Here is a 26,252-nt window from a genome sequence, read left to right on the forward strand (position 1 = left end):
GTGATTTCTGACAGTCTCAAAATGGGAGAGCAGTGTGGTCGGGACGGGCGGTAGGAAAAGCAAGTAGGATGCTTGGCTGCATAGCTAGAGGTATAACAAGCAGGAAGAGGGAGATTGTGATCCCCTTATATAGAGCGCTGGTGAGACCCCATTTGGAATACTGTGTTCAGTTCTGAAGACCTCACCTACAAAAAGATATGGACAAAATTGAACGGGTCCAAAGACGGGCTACAAGAATGGTGGAAGGTCTTAAGCATAAAACGTATCAGGAAAGACTTCATGAACTCAATCTGTATAGTCTGGAGGACAGAAGGAAAAGGGGGGACATGATCGAAACATTTAAATATATGAAAGGGTTAAATAAGGTTCAGGAGGGAAGTGTTTTTAATAGGAAAGTGAACACAAGAACAAGGGGACACAATCTGAAGTTAGTTGGGGGAAAAGATCAAAAGCAACGTGAGAAAATATTATTTCACTGAAAGAGTAGTAGATCCTTGGAACAAACTTCCAGCAGACGTGGTTGGTAAATCCACAGTCACTGAATTTAAACATGCCTGGGATAAACATAGATCCATTGTAAGATAAAATACAGGAAATAGTATAAGGGCAGACTAGATGGACCATGAGGTCTTTTTCTGCCATCAGTCTTCTATATATGTTTCTATGAACGGTATTTATACATATTAAGGTAAACATTTTCACTTATAGCTTCTTCTGGAGTGTTTAATCTGTGGACATTCTCACCTGATGCTCCAACCATAGTCAGCCATCCTATGTACATCCCATCTACCTTGATCCTGTGCCTCCATGACCTTCAAATCTCGATGGAATCGTTCACCCTGCTCATCACTGCACCAAGATTTTCTGGGAAGTTAACAGGACAGCCATGCAAAAAATGCAATTTGATGCTCATGTTGCCTAATTAACTATATTATATATATATATTAGGTGTAGAGAAAAAAACTTGACGAGGTAGAAGAAAACTAATTACAGTTTTGAAACCAGCCTGCCTAATTAGCTATAAAAAAGCTCAAAAAATCAAACTCAACAGAAATTGTGTTACAAATGGTTCCCCAGTGTAATGGGTCACCTGTCTTTCAGTCAAATACTGTAATATTTTCTCACGTGGCTTCTGATCTTTCCCCCAACTAACCTCGGATCGTGCCCCCTTGTTCTTGTGTTCACTTTCCTATTAAAAACACTTCCCTCCTGAACCTTATTTAACCCTTTAACCTATTTAAATATTTCGATTGTGTCCCCCCTTTTCCTTCTGTCCTCCAGACTATACAGATGGAGTTCATGAAGTCTTTCCTGATAAGTTTGATGCTTAACACCTTCCACCATTTTTGTAGTCTGTCTTTGGACCCGTTCAATTTTATCAATCTCTTTTTGTAGGTGAGGTCTCCAGAACTGAACACAGTATGGAACAGTTTTGGTCATGGCATAGGTGCAGGACCCGGTCAGTCAGTTGGCAACCCTGCCACACAGTCTCAAACAAAACAAAACAAAACAAAAGGAAAGGAAACAAACAGGCTTTGCTTTCCATGGTCTTTCATTCACTTACTCGTTTAGTTATTCTGCAAACCAGCCTGCTCAGAGAAGCCAAACTTGGGTTGGCTAGCCTCCCCTCCACCTGCTCCCTCCTCCAGCCCCGCCCGAGGCCCCCTCCTCGGTTGGCTAAAAGGTGCTAATTGGGCTCCGGGGAATCCGCCCACAAAAGCCTTCGCAATTAGGCGGTTTTCTTTTTAGGGGCGCAAAAGAGCCTCTGGATCGCTCCAGGTCGCAGGTAAGAGGTGGGGAGGCGCTTGGCTGGAAAGGGGGCCAGGTGCGGAGCTGTTTCAAGTCTCCTCCTGTGCTGTGTGTGTGTGTTTACCCCAGAAGCAGCCTTTCCTAATGCCCTGGGGACTACAATTGCCATGCGGCTGCCTGCCTGGTTAATTGAGCTGGCTGTTGTAGTCCGCCGGGCGCGAGGCGAGTCGCTTTGGGAACAAGGCTGCCTGCTAAGGCGTGCCAAGAATGAGATGCGTTTAGGTAGCAGGTGCTGCGGGTGAGCGCAAAAAGGGCCCCCGAAGGATTTGGGGTGCGCGTGTCTTTGGGGGCGAGGGCGCAGCGGCAGAACCCGGCTCCCCCCCCGCAACACACACCGCGTGGTTCCGAGTGCGCGCTTGCTATAGGGCACGTGGGACCCAAAAGCCTGGGATCCCCTCTCCAGATCCATTTCAGAGAATAGGATCCACAAGTATTTTGCTGCGCGCCTTTCCTTCTCCAGATCCTGCTCCTTCTTTGCGCCCTCCTAGGTCGGTTGCTTTATCCTAGCGAGTCTTTCTCAAACCCGAGTAAAATGATCCAAAAACGGGGGGGAAAGTTGGATAACGCACGAATTTAATACTGTATTACTAAACGCAGAGGCATTTAAAATATTTTTTAAATTATGTAATGAAAGGGTATCCTTTTGGGAAGCAGAGTCCCTCCCATCAGAGTTTGAATCAATTTCCCCTTAAGCCACAATTCGCTAGGTTACTTTTCTCAAGCCAGCATTGGGGGTTCTGTTAGGAGCAGGGTGTGGTTTGAAAAAGAAGCTCAGTTTTCATGGAGAAGAGGGCTGCAAGGTTTATTTCCAAAAGGCAACTGGACTTTTTTCTTTTTTGAATATGTTTTGCTTTTTTCTTGAAGCCAAACCTTGGGGGGGGGGGGGGGGGGAGAATCCGACTGGGTTTTGGAAATAAACCAACCAACCACGTGGGACTTCTTGTAGCTAAATTCAACTTGATGCTGTTGATCCTTGACATCTTGCTAAGGCCCATAATGTGTTTGGGATTGGATGAGTTTGAATGAATGGGTTTAATGTTGGGAAATTTTAAATTTTGGGGTTTAGGGCGGGGCATATAATTTTATCTGTAGTTTTGTAATTGATTTTATGTTGCAAGACACCCTGAGTCCCCTGGAGAAGGGCGGCCTAGAAATTAGATAGATAGATAGATAGATAGATAGATAGATAGATAGATAGATAGATAGATAGATGAGAGAGAGAGAGATACAGATAGATAAGATAGATAAATAGATAGATGATAAATAATAGATGATATTAATATAGATAAATGATTGATAGATAAATAATAGATGATAGATGCTGTAGATGATCGATACATAAATGATAGATGATAGATAGATATAGAGAAATGATAGATGGTAGATAGATAGATAGATAGATTAGATGATAGATGCTGTAGATGATCGATACATAAATGATAGATGATAGATAGATATAGATAAATGATAGATGGTAGAAAGATAGATAGATACATAGATAGATAGATAGATAGATAGATAGATAGATTAGATGATAGATTAGATGATAGATAGATAGATTGATAGATTAGATGATAGATAGATAGATTAGATAGATAGATACATATATAGATAGATTAGATGATAGATAGATTAGATGATAGATACATAGATAGATAGATTAGAATCTAAAACCCCTTACGCAATCATCCACATTCATACCATTCAATCATTCATTCAACTCATGGTCCCTATGCCTGTCGGCAGAAATGGCTCTTCAAAACTTTACGAAATACTAGGAGGATGGAGGCGGTACATATCTCCGAAGGGAGTTCGTTTCAGAGGGCTGGGGCCACCACAGAGAAGGCTCTTTCCCTAGGCCCCACCAGATGACATTGTCTGGCTGACGGGACCTGGAAAAGACCAACTCTGTGGGACCTAACCAGCCTCTGGGATACATGACGCAGAAGATGGTCCCATAAGTAATCTGGTCCTAAGTCATGTAGGGTTGTATAGGTCAATATAGGTCAACAATCAACTTGCTGAATATTTATTTATTTGATTTTTTTAATGCCGCCCTTCTCCTTAGACTCAGGGCGGCTTACAACATGTTAGCAATAGCACTTTTTTAACAGAGCCAGCATATTGCCCCCACAATCCGGGTCCTTGTTTTACTCATCTCAGAAGGATGGAGAGCCATCGTGGGGCTTCCTAGATTCGCCCACTTTTCTGCAACACTCCGTGGCCTGCATTGGCTGCCGATCAGTTTCCGGTCACAATTCAAAGTGTTGGTTATGACCTTTAAAGCCCTGCATGGCATTGGACCAGAGTACCTCCGGAACCGCCTGCTACCGCATGAATCCCAGCGACTGATAAGGTTCCACAGAGTTGGCCTTCTCCGAGTCCCGTCGACCAAACAATGTCATTTGGCGGGCCCCAGGGGAAGAGCCTTCTCTGTGGCAGCCCCGGCCCTCTGGAATCAACTCCCCCCCCCGGAGATTAGAACTGCCCCCACCCTCCTTGTCTTTCGTAAATTACTCAAGACCCATCTATACCGCCAGGCATGGGGGAGTTGAGACACATTTCCCCCAGGCTTTTTTATATTTATGTTTGGGTATGTATATGTTGTTTGCTTTTTTAAATATGATAGGGTTTTATGTGCTTTTTAATATTAGATTTGTTTTCGCTGGAATATTGTTTTTATTATTGTTGTGAGCCTCCCCGAGTCTTCGAAGAGGGGCGGCATACAAATTTGTTTGTTTGTTTGTTTGTTTGTTTGTTTATTTATTTATTTATTTATTTATTTATTTATTTATTTATTTATTTCCGTAGACTCGGGGCGGCTCACAACACATTAAAAGCAGTTTATAACAAATCTAATAATTTACAATATAAAATATTAAAAAAACCCATTATTAAACAGACACACACACAAGCATACCATACATAAATTGTATAGGCCCGGGGGAGATATCTCAGTTCCCCCATGCCTGACGACAAAGGTGGGTTTTAAGGAGTTTGCAAAAGGCGACGTGGGTAGGGGCAGTTCTGATCTCTGGGGGGAGCTGGTTCCAGAGAGTCGGGGCCGCCACAGAGAAGGCTCTTCCTCTGGGGCCTGCCAACCGACATTGTTTAGTTGACGGGACCCAGAGAAGGCCCACTCTGTGGGACCTAATTGGTCACTGGGATTCGTACGGCAGAAGGTGGTCTCGGAGATATTCTGGTCCGATGCCATGAAGGGCTTTACAGGTCATAACCAACACTTTGAATTGTGACCGGAAATTGATCGGCAACCAATGCAGACTGCGGAGTGTTGGTGTGACATGGGCATATTTAGGAAAGCCCATGATTGCTCTTGCAGCTGCATTCTGCACGATCTGAAGTTTCCGAACACTTTTCAAAGGTAGCCCCATGTAGAGAGCATTACAGTAGTCGAACCTCGAGGTGATGAGGACATGAGTGACTGTGAGTAGTGAGACTCGGTCCAAATAGGGCCGCAACTGGTGCAACAGCTGAAAGATGGTTCTCTAATGTGAGCTGTGGATCGAGGAGGACGCCCAAGTTGCGGACCCTCTCCGAGGGGGTCAATAATTCCCCCCCCCCCAGGGTAATGGACGGACAGGTGGGATTGTCCTTGGGAGGCAAAACCCACAGCCACTCTGTCTTATCTGGGTTGAGTTTGAGTCTGTTGACACCCATCCAGGCCCCAACAGCCTCCAGACACCGGCACATCACTTCCACTGCTAATAAATTGAATTGAATTGAGTTTAGGAGTTCCATTTTAGCTGCTCCCAATTTGATTCTGGGGTGAGTGGGTGAGTGGGTGGGTGAGTGGGTGGGTGGGTGAGTGGGTGGATGGATGGATGGGTGGGAGGAAGAATATTCTGGGAAATTGCACATGTGCTCAAATAACTTGACTTCCTATTGTTTCACAGTGAACCAGCCATGTTGGGTTCTAGAAGATGCCACGGGACAGAAGAACCTCAACCTGCAGACCTGCCCTTCACCCCCCCGATTTTATGTCCACTTCCCGACTCAGTAAGAGTTGCCAAAAGACCAAAGTGGCCCATCCTCTTCACTATCCTTTTTCTTTTCGTCACCACTGCCGCCAGCAAGGAAGATAAACACTTTTTAAATTCAGTTTCTGCTACCAGTTGGCCAAGTGGCAACGTCACAACCATCTCAGCGGAGAAACCCACAAATCCTGGACACACCCAGTGGGTCCAACTGACAACGGACTTGTCATTTAGTAGGTTAATTAATCAAACTGGTGTAAGTCAGAGAAACGCCGGGAAGACTCGTACCTCTCTTTCTCAACATCTCGACTCTTTCAGTGATGATGGAAAGAGGACCAGAAGATCTTACTCAACACCGTCCAGCTTTAAATCAGTAAGTACAAGTCTTCAGGATATGGTTTCTTCTACTGGATCAGAGACTTCTGGCACCGTGGAGGGAAGATCAGTATTTCTCCCATCAAGAAGTGAAGGAACATCTCAGAGCTCTGGTGCTTCCAAGTTCTTCAGCTCTCGTAGCGATAACGTCCTGGGTCCCACGTCTATTCCATCCCAGATGGCAAGCTCAAGAAAGACCACCATTGACCAGGCACCCACATATAATGAACACTATGATGCTTCTCAGTTGGCTGCTACCAACCCACCAGCAGATGTCATCATTCCTGTAACTCAACATCTCTCCTCCATTTGGGTCTCTGCTACACACCCAGTTGAAACCAACACTCGTGTTCCTATGCCTACATCTGTAATCTCAGAAGAGACCACTGGGGTTTCCACTCGGCAGCAAGTTGAACCTTTGAGCCTCAGTTGGTCTTCACGTGGACCCATTTCCGGAAGGATTGAGCCCCGTGAGCTTTTTCCTCCATCAACCTCAATGGCTGGACCCCATCTTGAGAATTCCACAGCACCCCATCCTTATGAAGAAAATGCCCCAGCCTCGCCGTCTATCCATAAGTTCATTACAGTGGTGACTTCTTCAACCCAACGATCGACAGCAGATTTCATCTTGCAGGCATCTCAACGGCTTGAAGTCAGTTTCACGACGCCATTGACAAACTCCAGTCCACCAGGCTCATCAGAGTTGTCTCTTGACGTGGCTAATAATGAGAGTGATAGGATGGTGCCAGGGTCTCCTGATACTATTCCTATGTCTGTAGCTGAGACATCAAGACACAAAGTTTCACTTGGAGTGACACAACTTGCTTTTGCAAGTGCAACTGTTGGCCTTCTGAAGGAAGCCAACCCTACTCTTGAACCCCGGAGTTCTCTGTCGAAAGAACACATTGAAAGCTTTCCAACAACTTCACCTTTTGGAACTTCAAAAGGAGATGAGGTCTCCTTGGCTTCTCGTAATATGCTAACTATCTCTCTTGTGGAAGCCATCAAACTGGAACCAAAGGACAACACTGTTTCCATAGTTGAAGGTTACATTGATCCTACAGTGAGCACCATCTCAAAAGGCGAAACTGATGCAACTAGTGTTGGGGTCAATGTCTTGAATCATCAGACTTCTTCACCGCTTACCACATTGCTTTCTGGAAATGCTAAAACTGGACCCTGGGTTTCCTTTCAAACCGATCTGTTGGAAAGTACAAACCATGCTACTGATTACAGGAGTCCATTAGAGACCCATGGAACAAAGAGACCGACCTCAGAAAGTATGAAAGAGATACCTACCTCGAAGTCTCCTCTAACTGCTACAGAACCTGATCCAGTCAGAAAACTGACCAATGTTCAGCCAGTAGATACCTTGCCAAAGAGGGGAACTGGAGCTACTCCATCATCTCCTCTAAGTTCTACCACTCCTGCTTCCAAGATGTGGCAAACATCAAAGGATTCTTCTGAACCTCAGACAGTTACAGATTTGCTGGTGACAAAGGTATTTAGTCTTGGTACCACAAAAACTGACTCTGCTGTTCCGTCACTCCCATATTTAGATATAGGAGATGTTCTACATCCAATTGGAGCAACTTCAACTAGACTGACCTACACTGATCTTTCAGAAGGACACAGCATTAGTGCTGCAGTGGAATCTTTTGGTAGCCCTTCTGTTGAACAGAAGTTTTCCAGTCTATCACAATCTCACCCCACAGTTTCTCTTCCAGATTTGATAGAAATTGATAGATCTTTAATCATGCCATTCCACCGTTCTTTATCATCCATTCCCTTCTCTAGAACCAGTGTTGCCAAGTTAACATCGAAAATGTTTATTAACGTTACGGAGGGCCACCTAGCCAGAAGAGAGCAGATGAGACCTAGAGGTACAAAATCATTTGGTGCCACACCACTTTCTCTAGAGTCACGGAATACAGTGGGTGGAATAGCACCGTCTTTACCTACAAAAGTTCCTACAGTTGGCTTACGTACGTCTTCTGAAATGGCCACCTTGAAGGACACAGGCACCTCCACTGCAGATAATATACAAACAACCAGAAGAACAACTTTGCCCGTTCGTAGCTCAAGATTCACCACCTCCAGCAATTTTGGTATCCCTGCCTATCCCTCTTTCCTGGAGAACAAATCCAACCAGGCAACGGCTATATTTTCTGCTACAACCACGCTGGGGGCCAGTCAAAGAACTCTTCCAGTTGAGTCAAAAACTACTTGTAGGAACATCTCTTGCCCAGGGAGTATCTTCACGCCACCTCCAAGTATATCGACTCAAAGCATGACTTCCCAACCGCTCTTGGGTAGAAAGTTTTTGAGTCCTATCTTAGGGACAACGGAGCCCAAGAAGAACATGACCCTTGCTGATGCCAAGGTGTCCCGATCAGAAGAGAGAGACACAACTACAATACCCAGAACAAAAATTGTGACACAAGTCCAAAGTGATCATTCTTCACAACAGCCGAAGTCCAAATTCACCACCTTGCCGTTGGACCCATCAGCGAAGGAGAATTTGACCCTGGGTAAATTGGCTTCAACTCTTCCACCAGTCCGTGTGCTGTCTTTGTGGTTTCGTCTCATCAAAATAGATTACACCGTTTCCCTGATGAACAAGTCTTCGGAAAGTTATAAGAAACTGGAAAGAGAAATAAAATTAATAGTAAGCATTTTCTTCTTATCCCCTTCTTTTCCCTATCTGGAAATTTCTTTTTTTTTAAATCCACTGTTGATGTTCTTGCTAGATTATTCATGCACCGATTTCAGTCTACAATATTTCCATGATTGTTTAGCGGCCCTCGAGATTAATTGAAAGATAGCAAACAGCCAGAATTCTTCATATTGCATGATAGGTAACTAGGATATTTGATCAAAGATCAAAAAAAGGGTTTTTAGGAGGCAAACACTCCTGACTTTTGGGACCTAGCTGTAGAGATTTTATTTATTTTATTTTATTTATTATTTATTTATTGGATTTGTATGCCGCCCCTCTCCATGGACTTGGGGCGGCTAACAACAGTGATAAAAACAATATGTAGCAATCCAATAATAAAACAATTAAAAACCCTTATTATAAAAAACCAGACATACATACTGACATACCATGCATAAACTGTAGAGGCCCAGGGGGAAAGAATATCTCACTTCCCCCATGCCTGATGGCAGAGGTGGGTTTTAAGGAGCTTACGAAAGGCGAGGAGGGTAGGGGCAATTCTGATCTCTGGAGGGAGTTGGTTCCAGAGAGCCGGGGCCGCCACAGAGAAGGCTCTTCCCCTGGGTTCCGCCAAACGACATCGTTTAGTTGTCGGGACCCGGAGAAGGCCCTCTCCGTGGGACCTAATCAGTTACTGGGATTTGTTCGGCAGAAGGCGGTCCCGGAGATAATCTGGTCCGGTGCCATGAAGGGCTTTATAGGTCATAACCAACACTTTGAATTGTGACCGGAAACTGATCGGCAACCAATGCAGACTGCGGAGTGTTGGTGTAACATGGGCATACCTGGGAAAGCCCATGATTGCTCTTGCAGCTGCATTCTGCACGATGTGGAGTTTCCAAACACTTTTCAAAGGTAGCCCCATGTAGAGAGCCATTACAGTAGTCGAGCCTCGAGGTGATGAGGGCATGAGTGACTGTGAGCAGCGACTCCCGGTCCAGATAGGGCCGCAACTGGTGCACCAGGCGAACCTGGGCAAATATTAAATATTAAAAAGTATCAAAGAGATTTGAGGATTGGGTGAGTAGGCCTCTTGAAACACTGCTCCTCGGTGTAATGTGATATTATCAGGGGTGGGATGCTCCAGGTTTGCTCGTGCAAACTCGTACAGCTTAACTTACCATTCCAGGCAAGTGATCATCCAGAACTTCTGAAGGTAGGTCTTCAGAACTTGCTATTGACAAGGGTTGGAAATATACTGCTCAAAAAAAATAAAGGCAACACTTAAACAACACAATATAACTCCAAGTAAATCAAACTTCTGTGAAATCAAACTATCCACTTAGGAAGCACCACTGATTGACACTCAATTTCACATGTTGTCAACACATTCAACTTTGTACAGAACAAAGTACAGTGATACCTTGTCTTACAAACAAACGCCTCGTCATACAAACTTTTCGAGATACAAACCTGGGGTTTAAGATTTTTTTGCCTCTTCTTACAAACTATTTTCACCTTACAAACCCACCACCGCCGCTGGGATGCCCCGCCTCCGGACTTCCATTGCCAGCAAAGCACCCGTTTTTGTGCTGCTGGGATTCCCCTGAGATTCCCCTCCATGGGAAACCCCACCTCCGGACCTCTGTGTTTTTTGCGATGCTGCAATTTCACTGATGCTCCTTCACTGGGAAACCCCAACTCCGGACTTCCGTTGCCAGCGAAGCGCTCGTTTTTGCACTGCTGGGATTTCCCTGCAGCATCGCAAAAACACAGAAGTCCGGAGGTGGGGTTTCCCATGGAGGGGAGCCTCAGGGGAATCCCAGCAGCACAAAAACGGGCACTTTGGCTGGCAAAAGGGGTGAGTTTTGGGCTTGCACGCATTAATCGCTTTTCCATTGATTCCTATGGGAAACATTGTTTCATCTTACAAACCTTTCACCTTAAGAACCTCATCCCGGAACCAATTAAGTTTGTAAGACGAGGTATCACTGTATTCACTTAGAAGATTTCATTCATTCACATCTAGGATGTGTTCTTGGAGCGTTCTCTTTATTTTTTGAGCAGTGTATAATTTCCATGTCTTTGTTCATCCCAAAATTTAACATTAAAGAGACCTTACTGAGATTTGCAGTTCTTACTTTCTTGATCTCGTATAGCTCGATACCTACCATTGCAATAAACGTGGTTGTTGAAAAAAGAAACGTTTTGTAATAGCCATGAATTATCCAGGTAGAGTTTTCTCTACTGGCTCCCTACATTCTTAACATTCTTCTGGGCAAAACTACTCCTTTAACCCTCTATTTTAATGTTCCTCCAGTTGAAGAAGATGCTGTCTACCTATGAGAATTTTCTCTACGCAAAGGTTCTTCGTTTCTTGTGAGTATGCTTCCAAATGTATCACTCGGTTTTTAGACACAAAGAGAGCCATGGAATTAAGGATAAGAAGGGGATGAAATACCAGTATGGAGCCTCGAGGTGATGAGGGCATGAGTGACTGTGAGCAGTGGCTCCCGGTCCAAATAGGGCCGCAACTGGTGCACCAGGCGGACCTGGGCAAACGCCCCCCTCGCCACAGCTGAAAGATGTTTCTCTAATGTGAGCTGTGGATCGAGGAGGACGCCCAAGTTGTGGACCCTCTCTGACGGGGTCAATGATTCCCCCCCCCCCGGTAATGGACGGACAGATGGAATTGTCCCAGGGAGGCAAAACCCACAGCCACTCTGTCTTATCAGGGTTGAGTTTGAGTCTGTTGACACCCATCCAGACCCCAACAGCCTCCAGGCACCGGCACAACATCATACAGCTGTGGCAAACCGGGAATCGTTTTCCAGTGGTTGCATTAATTAAGACAACCTGGACGGCAATTCCTGGAATTCTAACATGCTAGGAAAGTGTTGTGAAGGTCCTACCCATCCCATCTGACAAAACAGTGTCTCTAGATGTTCTCCTGAATTCTGTCCCATAGGAGGGGATCTCTCATGGTGGAGAGCCAGCTGGTCTTCCAGGCAACGGGCTTTTTGCCCACCCTCTCGGACATCCTGCGGACAATTGTGACAGAGATTAAGATCAAGAGAACAGATGACTTTTTTAACTGGAAGATAGATTTGAGATCTTTGAACTTAAATGGTGAGTCACTAAACAATGGACGTCCGTCATCTTTGGTCGTGGCCATGATTTAACCTTTTTATTTTTCCTGCAAACAGTTTTAAAAATTTTCTCCACAATCAACATACAGCTTCATATACCTTCAATACCTCTTAATGTACATATATCATTATGTACAGGTTTGCTTTATACTGTATTACCTCATCTATATCCAACTTTTGTCCTTCTACTTCCTTCTTTCTAACTCAGGCGGCTATTCCGCCTCTACTACCTACTTACTTTCAATTCAATTCAATTCAATTTATTAGATTTGTATGCCGCCCGTCTCCGAAGACATGGGGCGGCTCACGACAATGATAAAAACAATGTTATAGTGAAACAAACCTAATATTAAAAAGAAATATATAAAACCCTATCATATTAAAAACCAGACAACACATACATACCAAATATAAAATATAAAGAGCCTGGGGGAAAGGTGTCCCAAGTCCCCCATGCCTGGCGGTAAAGGTGGGTCTTGAGTAGTTTACAAAAGACAAAAGGAGGGTGGGAGAAGTTCTAATCTCCGGGGGGAGTTGATTCCAGAGGGCCGGGGCCGCCACAGAGAAGGATCTTCCCCTCTTCCGCCAGACGACATTGTTTAGTTGATGGGACCTGGAGAAGGCCAACTCTGTGGGACCTTATAGGTCGCTGGGATTTGTGCGGTAGCAGGCGGTTCCGGAGGTACTCTGGTCCAATGCCACGTAGGGCTTTAAAGGTCATAACCAACACTTTGAATTGTGACCGGAAACTGATTGGCAGCTAATGCAGGTCACGGAGTGTTGTAGAAACGTGGAATACTTACTCCATCTCCCTCTTCCTCCTACCTTTCCTTTCTCCTTCCTCCTTTTCCACTCTTCCTCCTCTCTGTCATTCCTTCCTACTTCCCTTTCACCCTCTAAATCCTTCTCTGTGGATGGTTCTATTATCATTACATAACAAATTAAAATTTGTCTCAAGCTCTTACCTATCATGATTGTCCCTGTTTATAAACATAGAAACATAGAAGACTGACGGCAGAAAAAGACCTCATGGTCCATCTAGTCTGCCCTTATACTATTTCCTGTATTTTATCTTACAATGGATATATGTTTATCCCAGGCATGTTTAAATTCAGTTACTGTGGATTTATCAACCACGTCTGCTGGAAGTTTGTTCCAAGGATCTACTACTCTATCAGTAAAATAATATTTTCTCATGTTGCTTTTGATCTTTCCCCCAACTAACTTCAGATTGTGTCCCCTTGTTCTTGTGTTCACTTTCCTATTAAAAACACTTCCCTCCTGAACCTTATTTAACCCTTTGACATATTTAAATGTTTCGATCCTTTTCCTTCTGTCCTCCAGATTGTACAGATTAAAATCTCCTATCTAATATATTTAAATCTTGGCTTTCCATATATGTATTTTATCTTGTGCTGCCTCTTTATCCTAGTCTTGTCTCCTGCAACTACCACCAACCAATTCATTTTTTCCCCAGTTTAACCTTTTTAGATACTTCTGATTGAGTCTTCATTTACATAAACATTGGGCTTAGTTAAGGAACTTAATTTCCTTCCTGCAACAAGGCAGTAGCAAGCTTCCTTTGCATACTGAAATTTATTTGTTTTGATTTATATCTATTGGTTGATTTGTAATTGATGTAGAACGGGAAGATGCTTCTGCTTATAGTCATGTGTCTTAGAATTGTCCTCTGTTTTCCCTAGGCATCAAGTTGAAAAATTTAGAACCTGAGAAGTTGCCTGTATTTTTCACCCTCCTGGAACAGGGGTCGCTATCAGCTTTTGGTGACGAGAACTTTGTCCAAAAACACTTGGAAAGTGTGAAGATCAAGGTAATGGAACAAGGTCTTTGACTTCAGGCATGGAGGACCTCTGAGAGAAGAGAGGCCCATGGTGGATGAGTTTAGCCAGTCCTGCTTGGTTAAATTAGATGAGTAGGTTTCACCAATGTTTAGTCTACTTCTTCCAAGTTCAGATCTCAGATAATTTTCCTTGATGAACTTCTGTGCCAGGAAACTCGAAGCTTAATGAAGTATAGATATGTTCCAAGATTTAGGGAGGGATAAAAAATTAAGAACTTACCCGTAAAGGTCTTAAGTACAGTGGTACCTCTACTTAAGAACTTAATTCGTTCCGTGACCAGGTTCTTAACTAGAAAAGTTCTTAAATAGAAGCAATTTTTCCCGTAGGAATCAATGTAAAAGCAAATAATGCGTGCAAACCCATTAGGAAAGAAATAAAAGCTCGGAATTTGGGTGGGAGGAGGAAGAAGAAGAGGAGGAGGACAGTTGCTGCCCAGAGCGAAGGGAGTGTTTCTTTTCTCTGGGCGCTGGCAGAGGTTTATTCCCTCTCCAAGCGCCCAGAGAAAGGAAAATGCTCCGTTCGCTCTGGACTGCCAAAGCCTCCTTAAGCACCACCAAAAGGCTCCTCTGGCAGCCCAGAAAAGCCCGAGATATCTAGGATTAAAAGGGGAATGGCAGGAAACTGGCCGGGCCTTTGTGCCGCTCTCAAATTTCCTGGGAAATTTTTCCGGGCTCAGGTTCTTAAGTAGAAAATGGTTCTTAACTAGAGGCAAAAAAATCTTGAACACCCGGTTCTTATCTAGAAAAGTTCTTAAGTAGAGGCGTTCTTAAGTAGAGGTACCACTGTATATGTCTGTTGAGATGCAGAGTTAATCCTTAATTCTGCAAACTGAATTTATGACTCAGTGATACAATAATTTCTGCCCATACAGATGAAACTGTTGCTTGCAACCCAATATGACGTTCATTTGATCTCCCTTGTTGATAACCGGTAAGTAGCAAAATTCTGGAAAGGGACCATGAACTTTCACATCAGACGTGCCTGAATTATGTTTGTCTTGTATATATGTTAGATTGGGGGATTTTTTGGTGTGTGTGTGTTATAATGGGTTTGTTAGGGTCATGGGTTTTTTTAAATTGTTGCTGTCTGACTTCTTTTTTTTATTGTACTATTGTATTATTTTTATTGTTGTAAGCTGCCCATGTCCTATGGGATTGGGCGGCATAGAAGTTGATTAAGTTAAATTATTTTTTCGGAGTATAAAGTACAGTATACCAGAATATGTTCTGTCGAGCTCTCTGGTAGAATCCTCCCGAAAATGCACAGATACAATTTCAGACACACACACGTTTGAAAATTCAAAACAGTGTTCTTTATACCAAAAATGCAAATAAACTAAGCCCTCTTTGTATAGCAAAGAGCCCTCGTCTCCAAACAAACTGGTAATTTGTACAAGTCCCTTATCAGTTCTGAGACACTTGCAGCTGTGAGGCAATTCACAGTCCTTCTTCTTCCTCCACAAAATGAAACACACTTTGCTCTGGTTTAGTTTCAAAGCGGGGGAAAATCAGCACACAAAAGTCAAAGTCAGCAAAGCAGTCACGAAACACAACGATCAGATAATCCTCCACAATGGCCAAACCCACAGGCTGCTATTTATAGCAGCCTCACTAATGACCACAGCCCCACCCAATGGGGAAAACCCTGCAAAGACTTAGGGCTTGGAAAACATTCTTTGCAGAGAGAAACAATGAAAAAGCTTGCAAGCCAGTAAGAGCTGGGAACATCGTTAGCAGTTAGTTAGGGCTGAAAAAAAGCTACGTTCAGAGTATAAGAGGCACCCAAATTATCAGCCTCTTCTAGGGAGGAAACAGGTGCGTCTTACGCACCGAAAAATAAGATAATTAAATTCTCCCAAAAAAATAGTGGGCTGGATATTTTCCAGGCTGGACACTTGACCAATCCAAAACAGCTTTATGGGTTCAGTTGAAGATTTTAAAAAAATATTTTTTTTGCTTATAGTCAAATGTATATCAAATGCTGAATTTTCACATCATCTGGAAGTCAAGTTTTAATTAACAGAAAGTAACACAATTTCTCTTGTACAGAACTACCCAAGGTGGCATTGTTATAAATGGAAATCTCTTCATCAACACCGAGATTCATGTGGACGTCGACTGGATCCTCAAAGCCCTGATTGGGCTTTCAAACATTTCTGTGGACCTCAGCTCCCTCTCCATCAATGGTCAGTAGGTACAACTCCATGACTGACCTCAGGTTGTTGGGTTCAGGTGAGAGGTACATTTTTCCTTAAGTGCAACTCTTTGAATTCCAGGTTCAAAGCTCAGTCTCCAGGTCTTCCCCGTTTCCTTCTTGATAACCAACAGAATATTCAATGAGAAGATGTTGGACCGTTCTTCTGAAGAACGTCAGGACTTTGCAAAGGATCTTTCCGATACAGTAAGTGAGATTGAACGGTTGCTGGAAACCCAAATTGATCTTTTGCTAAATACAGTGGTACCTCTACGTATGGACTTAATTCGTTCCGTGATCAGGTTCTTAAGTAGAAAAGTTTGTAAGAAGAAGCAATTTTTCCCATAGGAATTGATGTAAAAGCAAATGATGTGTGCGATTGGGGAAACCACAGGGAGGGTGGAGGCTCTGTTTCCTCCCAGGAGATTCCTGGAGAGGCCCCATGGAGGCTTCTTCCTGCCTTTTCCGGCCCTGTTTCCTCCCAGAGATTCCTAGAGGCCCCATGGAGGCTTCTCCCCGCCTTTTCCGGCCCTGTTTCCTCCCAGGAGATTCTTAGAGGCCCCATGGAGGCTTCTCCCCACCTTTTCCTGCCCTGTTTCCTCCCAGGAGATTCCTAGAGGCCCGATGGAGGCTTCTCCCTCCCTTTTCCGGCCCTGTTTCCTCCCAGGAGATTCTTAGAGGCCCCATGGAGGCTTCTCCCCACCTTTTCCAGCCCTGTTTCCTCCCAGGAGATTCCTCGAGAGACCCCACGGAGGCTTCTCCCCGCCTTTTCCGGTTACAGTTTTGGAGGCTCGGGTTTGTAAGTGGAAAATGGTTCTTGGGAAGAGTCAAAAAAATCTTGAACACCCGGTTCTTACCTAAAAAAGTTCGTAAGTAGAGGCATTCTTAGGTAGAGGTACCACTGTAATTTCATAATTTTTTTAAAATAAAGACTTATGGACTTCCAAATCCCAGAATTCCTTGGTGGCTGGGAAATTCTGGGAGTTGAAGTCCACAAGTCTTAAAGTTGCCAAGTTTGGAGACTCCTGCCAAGTTGGAACTGGGACCAGTCTAGGGCAGGAGTGACGAGGGGGTGTAATAGGTGAAAAGGTGATGAGTATACAGCTTGTAAGAGGGTTCACCTTGTCCAATTGCTTTCCAGCTTATGCGGATACTTGGCAAATACGAAAACCTCCTCCAAGTAGCAATCCGTAATATCACGTAAGTTAATTGAATTCTCTGTCTTTCATAGCCTGCTGATTAGGTTGGTGATGACATTTGAGATCGCCTTTCTTCAACTTAAGTGTCTACCAGTTTGGTTGGGTATTCTGTTTCAAGTAGAGGAGTGAAGGGCTCTTCTGGTGAAGTATCTTTGGACATTTTCAAGGGTGTGATTAGACAATTTACAACTGATCTGATCTAACAGTAGTTCATACATTCAGATACCAAAATGTCCTTCCTGTTTAGTGACTACTACACCTTCAACTACAGCAACACACGAGCATGTAATAGATTTAAACTAAATGTCAACTGCTCTAAACTAGGCTGCAGAAAATACGACTTCAGCAATAAATAGAGTGATCAACGCCTGGAACGCTTTACCTGATTCTGTGGTTTCTTCCCCAAACCCCCCAAATCTTCAACCTCAGATTGTCTATACAGTAGTTGACCTCTCCCCTTTTCTAAGAGGTTTGTAAGGGGCGTGCATAAGTGCACCATTGTGCCTACCATCCCTGAACTATTGTCTTCTTTTATCATTATAGAAACATAGAAGATTGACGGCAGAAAAAGACCTCACGGTCCATCTAGTCTGCCCTTATACTACTATTTCCTGTATTTTATCTTAGGATGGATATATGTTTATCCCAGGCATGTTTAAATTCAGTTATTGTGGATTTATCAACCACGTCTGCTGGAAGTTTGTTCCAAGGATCTACTACTCTTTCAGTAAAATAATATTTTCTCATGTTGCTTTTGATCTTTCCCCATTATTTACTACTTCTGTTATTTATTTGCCATACAAATATATAACATAATATAAATATAAAGTAGAGATAGAAAAGATAAAAAGACATTAGGCAGGAACGGTAGGCACATAAGTGCACTTATGCACGCCCCTTACAGACCTCTTAGAAAAGGGGAGAGGTCAATTGTAGATAATGTAAGGTTGAAGATTTTGGGATTGGGGGAGGAAACAACAGAGTCCGGTAGTGAATTCCAGGGGTTGACCCCTCTATTGCTGAAGTCGTATTTTCTGCAGTCTAGTTTGGAGCGATTTACATTTAGTTTGTATCTATTGCGTACTCTTGTGTTGTTGTTAAAGGTGAAGTAGTCGCTAACAGGGACTTATACAAACTACAATCCTATACTTGTTCGACGAAATACATAAGTAAATAAATAAAGGTGGGCTTGGAGAACAAAGTAGGGGCAGTGGACGAACCTAGCTGGTCACTGTGAGATTAGCAACCTGGGTTTTAACACCAGGTGTGAACCAGATCAACTTCCTTCAGCATGGTCTTTCTCTTGCAATTGTAGAGGTGGCTCCCTCGTTTGTTACGGGGATGTGATATTCCAGCAACCAGCCCCAAGCAATAAGGACGTTCTCCAGACGTTGGCGGTTTCGGTCGATCCGAAGAACTACCTAGATTCCTCGAGTTTTCAAGTGGATCGGTTCTCCTTTACTGTGGCAGGTAGGATTTCAGGTTTTTTTTTTTAAAAAAATAATTTTTATTGAATATATAAATATTAAAAAAGACATTTACAGTGTTCCCTCGATTTTCGCGGGTTCGAACTTTGCGAATAGCCTATACCACGCTTTTTCAAAAAATATTAATTAAAAAATACTTTGCGGGTTTTTTTTCTATACCACGGTTTTTCCCACTCGATGACATCATACGACATTGCCAAATTAATAATTTTTGCAAATAAATACAAAAAATTATTGTTAATAAATAATTATGTTTATAAATATCAGGATCACTAAGTGTCTTATTCAATGGTGAGTACCAGTAATAATGGTGAGTAAAGGGTTATTAAGGGAATGGGAAATGGTAATTTAGGGGTTTAAAGTGTTAAGGGAAGGCTTGTGATACTGTTCATAGCCAAAAATGGTGTATTTACTTCCGCATCTCTACTTCGCGGAAATTTGATTTTCGCGGGCGGTCTCGGAACGTATCCCCTGCGAAAATCGAGGGAACCCTGTATTTATTTATTGGACATACAGTATATGCCACTCTTCTCCAAGCACACAGGGCAGCTTGCCCATCACCAAGCAACATTCGTACCCCCTCCACCAAGATTTATATTTTCTACATACCATTTTAACTTAAGAGCTTAATACAGTATACCTATTTACATATTATAAAGTAATTCTAATTTATTCTTTATACCTTGGTCTTGAATTCTAGTAACCATGTATCCTCTTACCTTGTCCCATCATCCCACCGCCAGCAACATATAAAAAAATACAAAATGCAATAACAGATCCAAAAAGTCCACTATTAAATAATCTAAAAGCCTCATTAGCAATCTACAAAACCCATTTAATAAAAACCATACCCTCACACTCATTTATACCACAGTCAGATTCAAATTGTTAAGCCCAACGGCCCCAGATGAGTTTTTAAGGCCTTCCGGGGGGCAGTGGGAAACTCTGGAGGGAGTTGATTCCAGAGGGTTGGGGCTGCCACAGAGAAGGCTCTGTCTAGCTGTTGGGACCTGGAGAAGGCCGACTCTGTGGGACCTGACCGGCTGCTGGGTTGTATGGGGCAAGAGGCGGTCCCATAAGTAAATCTGGCCCGATGCCATGTAGGGCTTTAGAGGTCGTAACCAACACTTTGGTTTTTTAAAAATAAACTTTATTACATTTTCATAAAAAGACAAACATAACATACATAAAACAGTTATTTGGGGTTACAATTACCCCTCTTAGTTTGAAGTCACACTAATACAGAAATAAAAAATTCACTCTTAGCTTATAATATTAATATAATAAATCAAATATATATATATTAAAAAAATTGTTATGATACCCTTATTTCGTAAAACGTTGACAAGATAAAACTATTTTTAATATCCATACATGCTTCCAAATTATCTAAGTTTTATTTATTTTTTCCTCTTTTACTTAACCATATATACAGTTTATTCCAGATCTCATAAAATTCTGATTCGTCCTGGTTATTTAACTGCCTTGTCATCATGTCCATTTCAACACACTCTATAATTTTATTTATTATATCGTCTTCCTCGGGAATGTCTCCTCCCTTCCAATTCTGTGCAAATACTATTCCAGCTGCTGTTAAAATATGAATAATTTTTTTAAAAAAATATCCTTTTAAAATTTTTGATTCGTTATTCCCAATAAAAACAATTCTGGTGTTTTCTTAATATCTAGTAAAGTAATTTCTTTTATCCATTTTTCTATTACCGGTATATTCCAATATGACTTGGTTTTTTTTACAAGTCCACCACTGATGAAAAAAGGAGCCTATTTCTCGCTTACATTTCCAACAATTAGGGGAACCAACACTTTGAATTGTGTTTGGAAACCAATCGGCAAACAATGCTGCTCCTGGGTTTGCTTCCCACTGGAGCCACTGAGCCTTCTTACCGTGGCAACCTTGGGCAGGTCCGTTAGGAGCTACTATGAAGTTTGCCATGGGCATATGATCTGATTTAACTTTTTTTTTAAATTCCTCAGGTGCTGGGCTGGAGCCTTACTCGAAAAAAACAGGTGTCCCCCTCTATGCTGTGATCATCATCATTTTAATTCTCTTCGTTGTCATTGCTGTCCCCACCTTCCTTTGGCTGGTAAGAGCTGCAGCCAGGGGTCACTAATCAAGACGTTTGGCGGGCCCCAGGGGAAGAGCCTTCTCTGTGGCGGCCCCGGTCCCTGGGCGAAAAATGGGTGTTTAAGAAGATATTGGACATTTGCAATGGCTATCCAGGGCTCCTTTACAGAAATCCAAAAGATTGTCTATATCCTGTTATAACTCACATCTTGCTTTATTCTTTCTTTCTTTTCCCTGAAGCCCAAAGTGCTTGCTCGCCGTGGCAAAATTAGAATCAACCGAGAGTCTTTTTCAGGAGTGGATATAGAAGCATTTGAGCTGGATAACCCAGGATATCAAGCAAATGTTGAAGAGGTAGGTTTGGGGTGTGGGGATTCTTTGCAAACAGGCCTTTGCATGAAAAAAAAAATCTAACAAGATCACCAGTCCAGGGGTCTCCATCCTTGGCAACCATAAGGCTTGTAAGACTTCAGTTCCCAGAGTTCCAGAGCAAAGATGGTTGAGGAAATCTGGGAGTTGAAGTCCACAAGTCTTAATGTGGCCAACACTGGAGACTCTGACTTAGATGAACCTTCTGGCCTCTTTCAATTCTATCATTCATGGCTGGCTGGGGAATTCTGGGAGTTGAAGTCCATAAGTCTTAATGTGGCCAAGGCTGGAGACCCTGACTTAGATGAACCTTCTGGCCTCTTCCAACTCTATCATTCATGGCTGGCTGGGGAATTCTGGGAGTTGAAGTCCATAAGTCTTAAATTGCCAAGGTTGGAGAACTCTGATCTAATCCACCCGGGGTGGATAGATAATCCTCATCTTACAACAGTTCATTTAATGACTGTTCAAAGTCACACACACAATAAGTCAGAATAACAATCCAGATGTTAAGTACAAAGTCTTTCTTACCAGTTGTCTTTGTCATAATCGGTAAACAAAGATATCAAGCCTAAACACATTTTAGCTAGAATACATGACTACATGTAGAGAATTGCAGAGCAAACCTATCAGTGAGTAGCCAGACAAAGAGAAATAGAGAGGGAAATAAGATGCAACACCTGCAGCCAATATTTATTTATTGATTGATTGATTGATTGATTGATTGGATTTGTATGCCGCCCCTCTCCGGAGACTTGGGGCGGCTAACAGCGACAATAAAACAGTGTACAATAGTAATCTGATATTAGAAATGATTAAAAATCTATTAATATAGAAACCAAACATACATACATACATACATACATACATACATACATACATACATACATACATAAACCATGCATAGAATTGTAAAGGCCTAGGGGGAAAGAGGATCTCAATCCCCCCATGCCTGGCGGCAGAGGTGGGTTTTAAGTTGCTTACGAAAGGCAAGGAGGGTGGGGGCAGTTCTAATCTCTGGGGGGGAGTTGGTTCCAGAGGGCCGGGGCCGCCACAGAGAAGGCTCTTCCCCTGGGTCCCGCCAGGCGACATTGTTTAGTTGACGGGACCCGGAGAAGATCCACTCTGTGGGACCTAACTGGTCACTGGGATTCGTGCAGCAGAAGGCCATCCCTGAGATAATCTGGTCCGGTGCCATGAAGGGCTTTATAGGTCATAACCAACACTTTGAATTGTGACCGGAAACTGATCGGCAACCAATGCAGACTGCGGAGTGTTGGTGTGACATGGGCATATTTGGGAAAGCCCATGATAGCTCTCGCAGCTGCATTCTGCACGATCTGAAGTTTCCGAACATTTTTCAAAGGTAGCTCCATGTAGAGAGCGTTACAGTAGTCAAGCCTCGAGGTGATGAGGGCATGAGTGACCAATATATTGCCAACCTAACAGTTATGGGCAGAGTCCTAACATGGGGAAGTTGAACAATTTGCTAACAACGGGGGCAAGGACCCCTGCAAAATGGGAGATAAAATTCACTTCGCCAATGTCTCGCTTAGCAGCAGGAATTCTGGGCTCAGTTGTGGTCATAAGGCTTGAGGACTAACTCATTTTCCTATAACCCACAGGCAAAGATCAAGGACTCCTGCTTTGGACACCAGAACGCCTGAACCAGAACAAAAATGCAACCATTTCTCTCTGTCAATGCTGCAATGCAATCCCTAGACAATTTATTAGGTTGAAAGCCGAGTTTTATTCCATGGGAAACTCTTAAAACCAGCTAGGTCAAAGGCAACGTGGTGTTGTTGTTTTTTGCTAGGAGCTTTTAAGGAAAGGCAGCTTGGAGACATTAAAGGCCCACTTTTCTATTGGATCTCAGTGGGGTAGATATCCACACTCGAGGCGTTTTCTCTCAAAGCAGCCATCCCAGTTTCTTTTTAGTATATAACACGTTGGATCTTTTAAACAATGTCTTTAAAGTAATTTCTTGCTCTCTTTGCGCGAAAGAGAATGGAACGATTCCATTTCCCCTGTTTTGTTCTCAGTTGGAAAAGTTTGGGGCAGGTGGGAATGGGAACTGCATTTAGTTAGAGTTTAGGAGCAAGTAGAAAGATCGCCTTTGGTTTAAATTGCCTGACGGTTGAAATGTCAACAACGCACGGTGTGTAGACGCAAATCTTCTAGGAAACTTAAGGAACGTAGCACCGTCATTTTTAAATGATGATGTGATATATTGTTGGCTGTGCAGCAGGTAAAAAACACAAATCCGGATGGCTGGTTGGATTTGAAAAAACGGGAGGATTTTTGATCCCTTCTGGACAATTGGTCCCCGTGTCCAAAACGATGGAGAAAAGATGTTTTCTGTGCTCACGCCCAAATAATTTAGCAAATAATTTAGCAGATAATGCTCCAAGGGGATGATTCGATGCACAGATCGGATTGGCTCCAAATTAAGTCTTTGCAGAACTAGAGTGTATGCCAGTTCCTCATTGCCATTCCGAGCCAAATTTCTGTCTTCCTCTTTTTTGGACTTTTTTTTAAACCCTAAAATAACCTCCCGACCAAAACTTGATTCTCCAAAGCTGCTGTTTTAGCAATGTTTGAAGCTAAGAAATTTTTTTACGCCCGGTGTATTCTTCAAGAAGCAACCAGACCCAAATGGTAGAGGACTCAACAAAGGCAAAGTGGATATTTTGGTGTGTTTTTTTTAAATTGCAGTATTTATGACGTTGAGGATTGACAGCTCCTGTTTTAATTCTTCATTTTATCTCCGGCTTGACAATTTTCCTACCTCAATCGCCTTACTTGTATTTTGCTGCTTCTCCGGGGGCTGTCGAACCACAGCTCCCATCACCTCGGAAGGGATGGGAGTTGTAGTCTAAACTCTTCCTGAAGTTTCATTGTTGTCTTAATCACAGCTGCATCCATTCTGCATTTTGGGGAAAAGGTGAAATGTCCACTTTGCTGAGTTGCCCTTCGAGACAGAGGCAGCCCCTTTTAACGGCTGAGTTTCTTTTCTCTCCCCCCTGGCATTACAACCCTCCCCCCCCTAACTCCTACTTCCTTAATCTCACCATCTGATGGACTCCATTGTTTGTTTTAATAGCGAGCAAGTCAAACCTGCCTGGTGAAGTTGACTTAACTACTTCTTCCAGGCTTCCAGCTACCAAAACGTTTTCTTGTATTAAAATCCAGTCCTGAATAAATTGTAAGAAATTGCCTGAGCCTCACACCTTATTTAAGTATCCGGTGCGGGAAGCCATGGATTTGGGGAATAGGTGGGATGTGTCTACAGGTGGCAAAGAAAGACGTTTTCTCTGAAATTCCTGGGTCATTGACAGCTGCAATGGAGCATCCACAACTGTTCCTACTGGTAATTGTCCTCACTGTCAAGAAATTTCTCCTTAGGTCTCGTTTGCTTCTCTCCTTGGTTAATTTCCACCCATTATTTCTTGCCTTGCCTTCTGGTGCAGTTAATGGTGGTTACTTGCCTAAACCACAATTGGCAAGACTCCATCCAAACTGCTGAATCAAGACAACAAAACAGGTCGCTATTTGGTGGTTGGGTTCACATGTACAGTGTTCCCTCGATTTTCGCGGGGGATGCGTTCCGAGACCACCCGCGAAAGTCGAATTTCCGCGAAGTAGAGATGCGGAAGTAAATACACCGTTTTTGGCTATGGACAGTATCACAAGCCTTCCCTTAACACTTTAAACCCCTAAATTACCATTTCCCATTCCCTTAACAACCATTTACTCACCATTATTTATTTATTTTTTATTTATTATTTAGATTTGTATGCCGCCCCTCTCCGAAGACTCGGGGCGGCTCACAACAAGATAGAACAAATCATAAATAATCCAAATAACTTTAAAATATTTAAGATTAAAAAAGAGCCCCATATACTAACAGACATACACACAAGCATACCATGTATAAATTGAACATGCCCGGGGGAGGTGTTTCAATTCTCCCATGCCTGACGGCAAAGTTGGGTTTTAAGGAGTTTACGGAAGGCAAGGAGGGTAGGGGCAGTTCTAATCTCTGGGGGGAGTTGGTTCCAGAGAGCCAGTGCCGCCACAGAGAAGGCTCTTCCCCTGGGGCCCGCCAACCGACATTGTTTAGTTGATGGGACCCGGAGAAGGCCCACTCTGTGGGACCTAATCGGTCGCTGGGATTCGTGCGGCAGGAGGTGGTCTTGGAGATATTATTACTGGTACTCACCATTGAATAAGACACTTCGTGATCCTGATATTTATAAACATAATTATTAACAATAATTATTTTTTTTGTTATTTATTTGCAAAAATTATTAGCTTGGCGATGACATATGACGTCATCGGGCAGGAAAAACCATGGTATAGAAAAAAACCCGTAAAGTATTTTTTAATTAATATTTTTTGAAAAACCGTGGTATAGGCTATTCACAAAGTTCGAACCCGCGAAAATCGAGGGAACACTGTATCGCTAAACCAAACTATGTTTTCTGATCTATGTTTCTGCATGACCTTAATCTGGACACCTCTTCAGACCTATTTGACCAATTCAAGGCAGCTGGTTAGCACACAGCTCACGTAATTTTATTGCACCCCATCCAGAAAAATATGGGTGTTCTAAGAATGTCACAAATAAATTAAAAAAATAACTGCCAACCACTAAAAAGTCCTTAAATTCGGTTAATCTATTCTCTTCCCCAAACTTGCAAATATTCCCATGAGATCAAACATTAAACAAAATTCCTTTGAAGGTACTGTATTTAAAATTTGAGCTATAGTTTGGAGAAGACTTAACAATGTTTATTATTGAAAGTTGGGAACTTAAAGCCTTCTGCTTTATCTCTGTTGGTTAATTAGACAGCGAAACATTTTAATTATATGTTGTGGATGATGTGTTTTCTTCCTTTAAACAAACTTCTAAAGGATCCCAAGAAATTGGAGTTTTATCTTGTGTTCTCCACGCAGAAGGCAATCTAACTCTGTTCGTTCTATTGTTTGTCTCTGGTTACCTTGAACTTTGAATTCATTTCAAGCATTCCCTGCTTTTTATGTTTACTTATGGGTTTGACTCCCTG

General features: G+C 42.8%; 1 protein-coding gene across 1 annotated transcript; it reads left to right on the plus strand.

Annotated features, from left to right (window-relative positions):
• The first annotated feature begins 1,916 nt into the window (after window positions 1-1,916).
• On the plus strand, window positions 1,917-24,399 carry LOC139173171 (mucin-3A-like). Its single transcript, XM_070762768.1, has 13 exons — window positions 1,917-2,047; window positions 5,724-8,847; window positions 11,159-11,217; window positions 11,807-11,967; window positions 13,691-13,818; window positions 14,721-14,779; window positions 15,898-16,034; window positions 16,125-16,249; window positions 17,184-17,242; window positions 18,557-18,711; window positions 20,724-20,833; window positions 21,055-21,168; window positions 22,809-24,399. The coding sequence occupies exons 1-13, from the start codon at window positions 1,917-1,919 to the stop codon at window positions 22,848-22,850; spliced, it is 4,404 nt and encodes a 1,467-aa protein (XP_070618869.1). The 3' UTR covers window positions 22,851-24,399.
• Window positions 24,400-26,252: the final 1,853 nt, after the last annotated feature.

Source organism: Erythrolamprus reginae, chromosome 10 (genome assembly GCF_031021105.1).
Source record: "Erythrolamprus reginae isolate rEryReg1 chromosome 10, rEryReg1.hap1, whole genome shotgun sequence".
NCBI lineage: Eukaryota > Metazoa > Chordata > Lepidosauria > Squamata > Dipsadidae > Erythrolamprus > Erythrolamprus reginae.

Bases quoted from the DNA above. Each gene is read 5' to 3' on its own strand.
- LOC139173171 (XM_070762768.1), top strand. From the start codon at position 1,917: ATGCGGCTGCCTGCCTGGTTAATTGAGCTGGCTGTTGTAGTCCGCCGG. The intron at 14,780-15,897 runs GTAAGTAGCAAA...TCTCTTGTACAG, and splicing joins ATCTCCCTTGTTGATAACCG to AACTACCCAAGGTGGCATTG. The intron at 16,035-16,124 runs GTCAGTAGGTAC...TTTGAATTCCAG, and splicing joins CAGCTCCCTCTCCATCAATG to GTTCAAAGCTCAGTCTCCAG.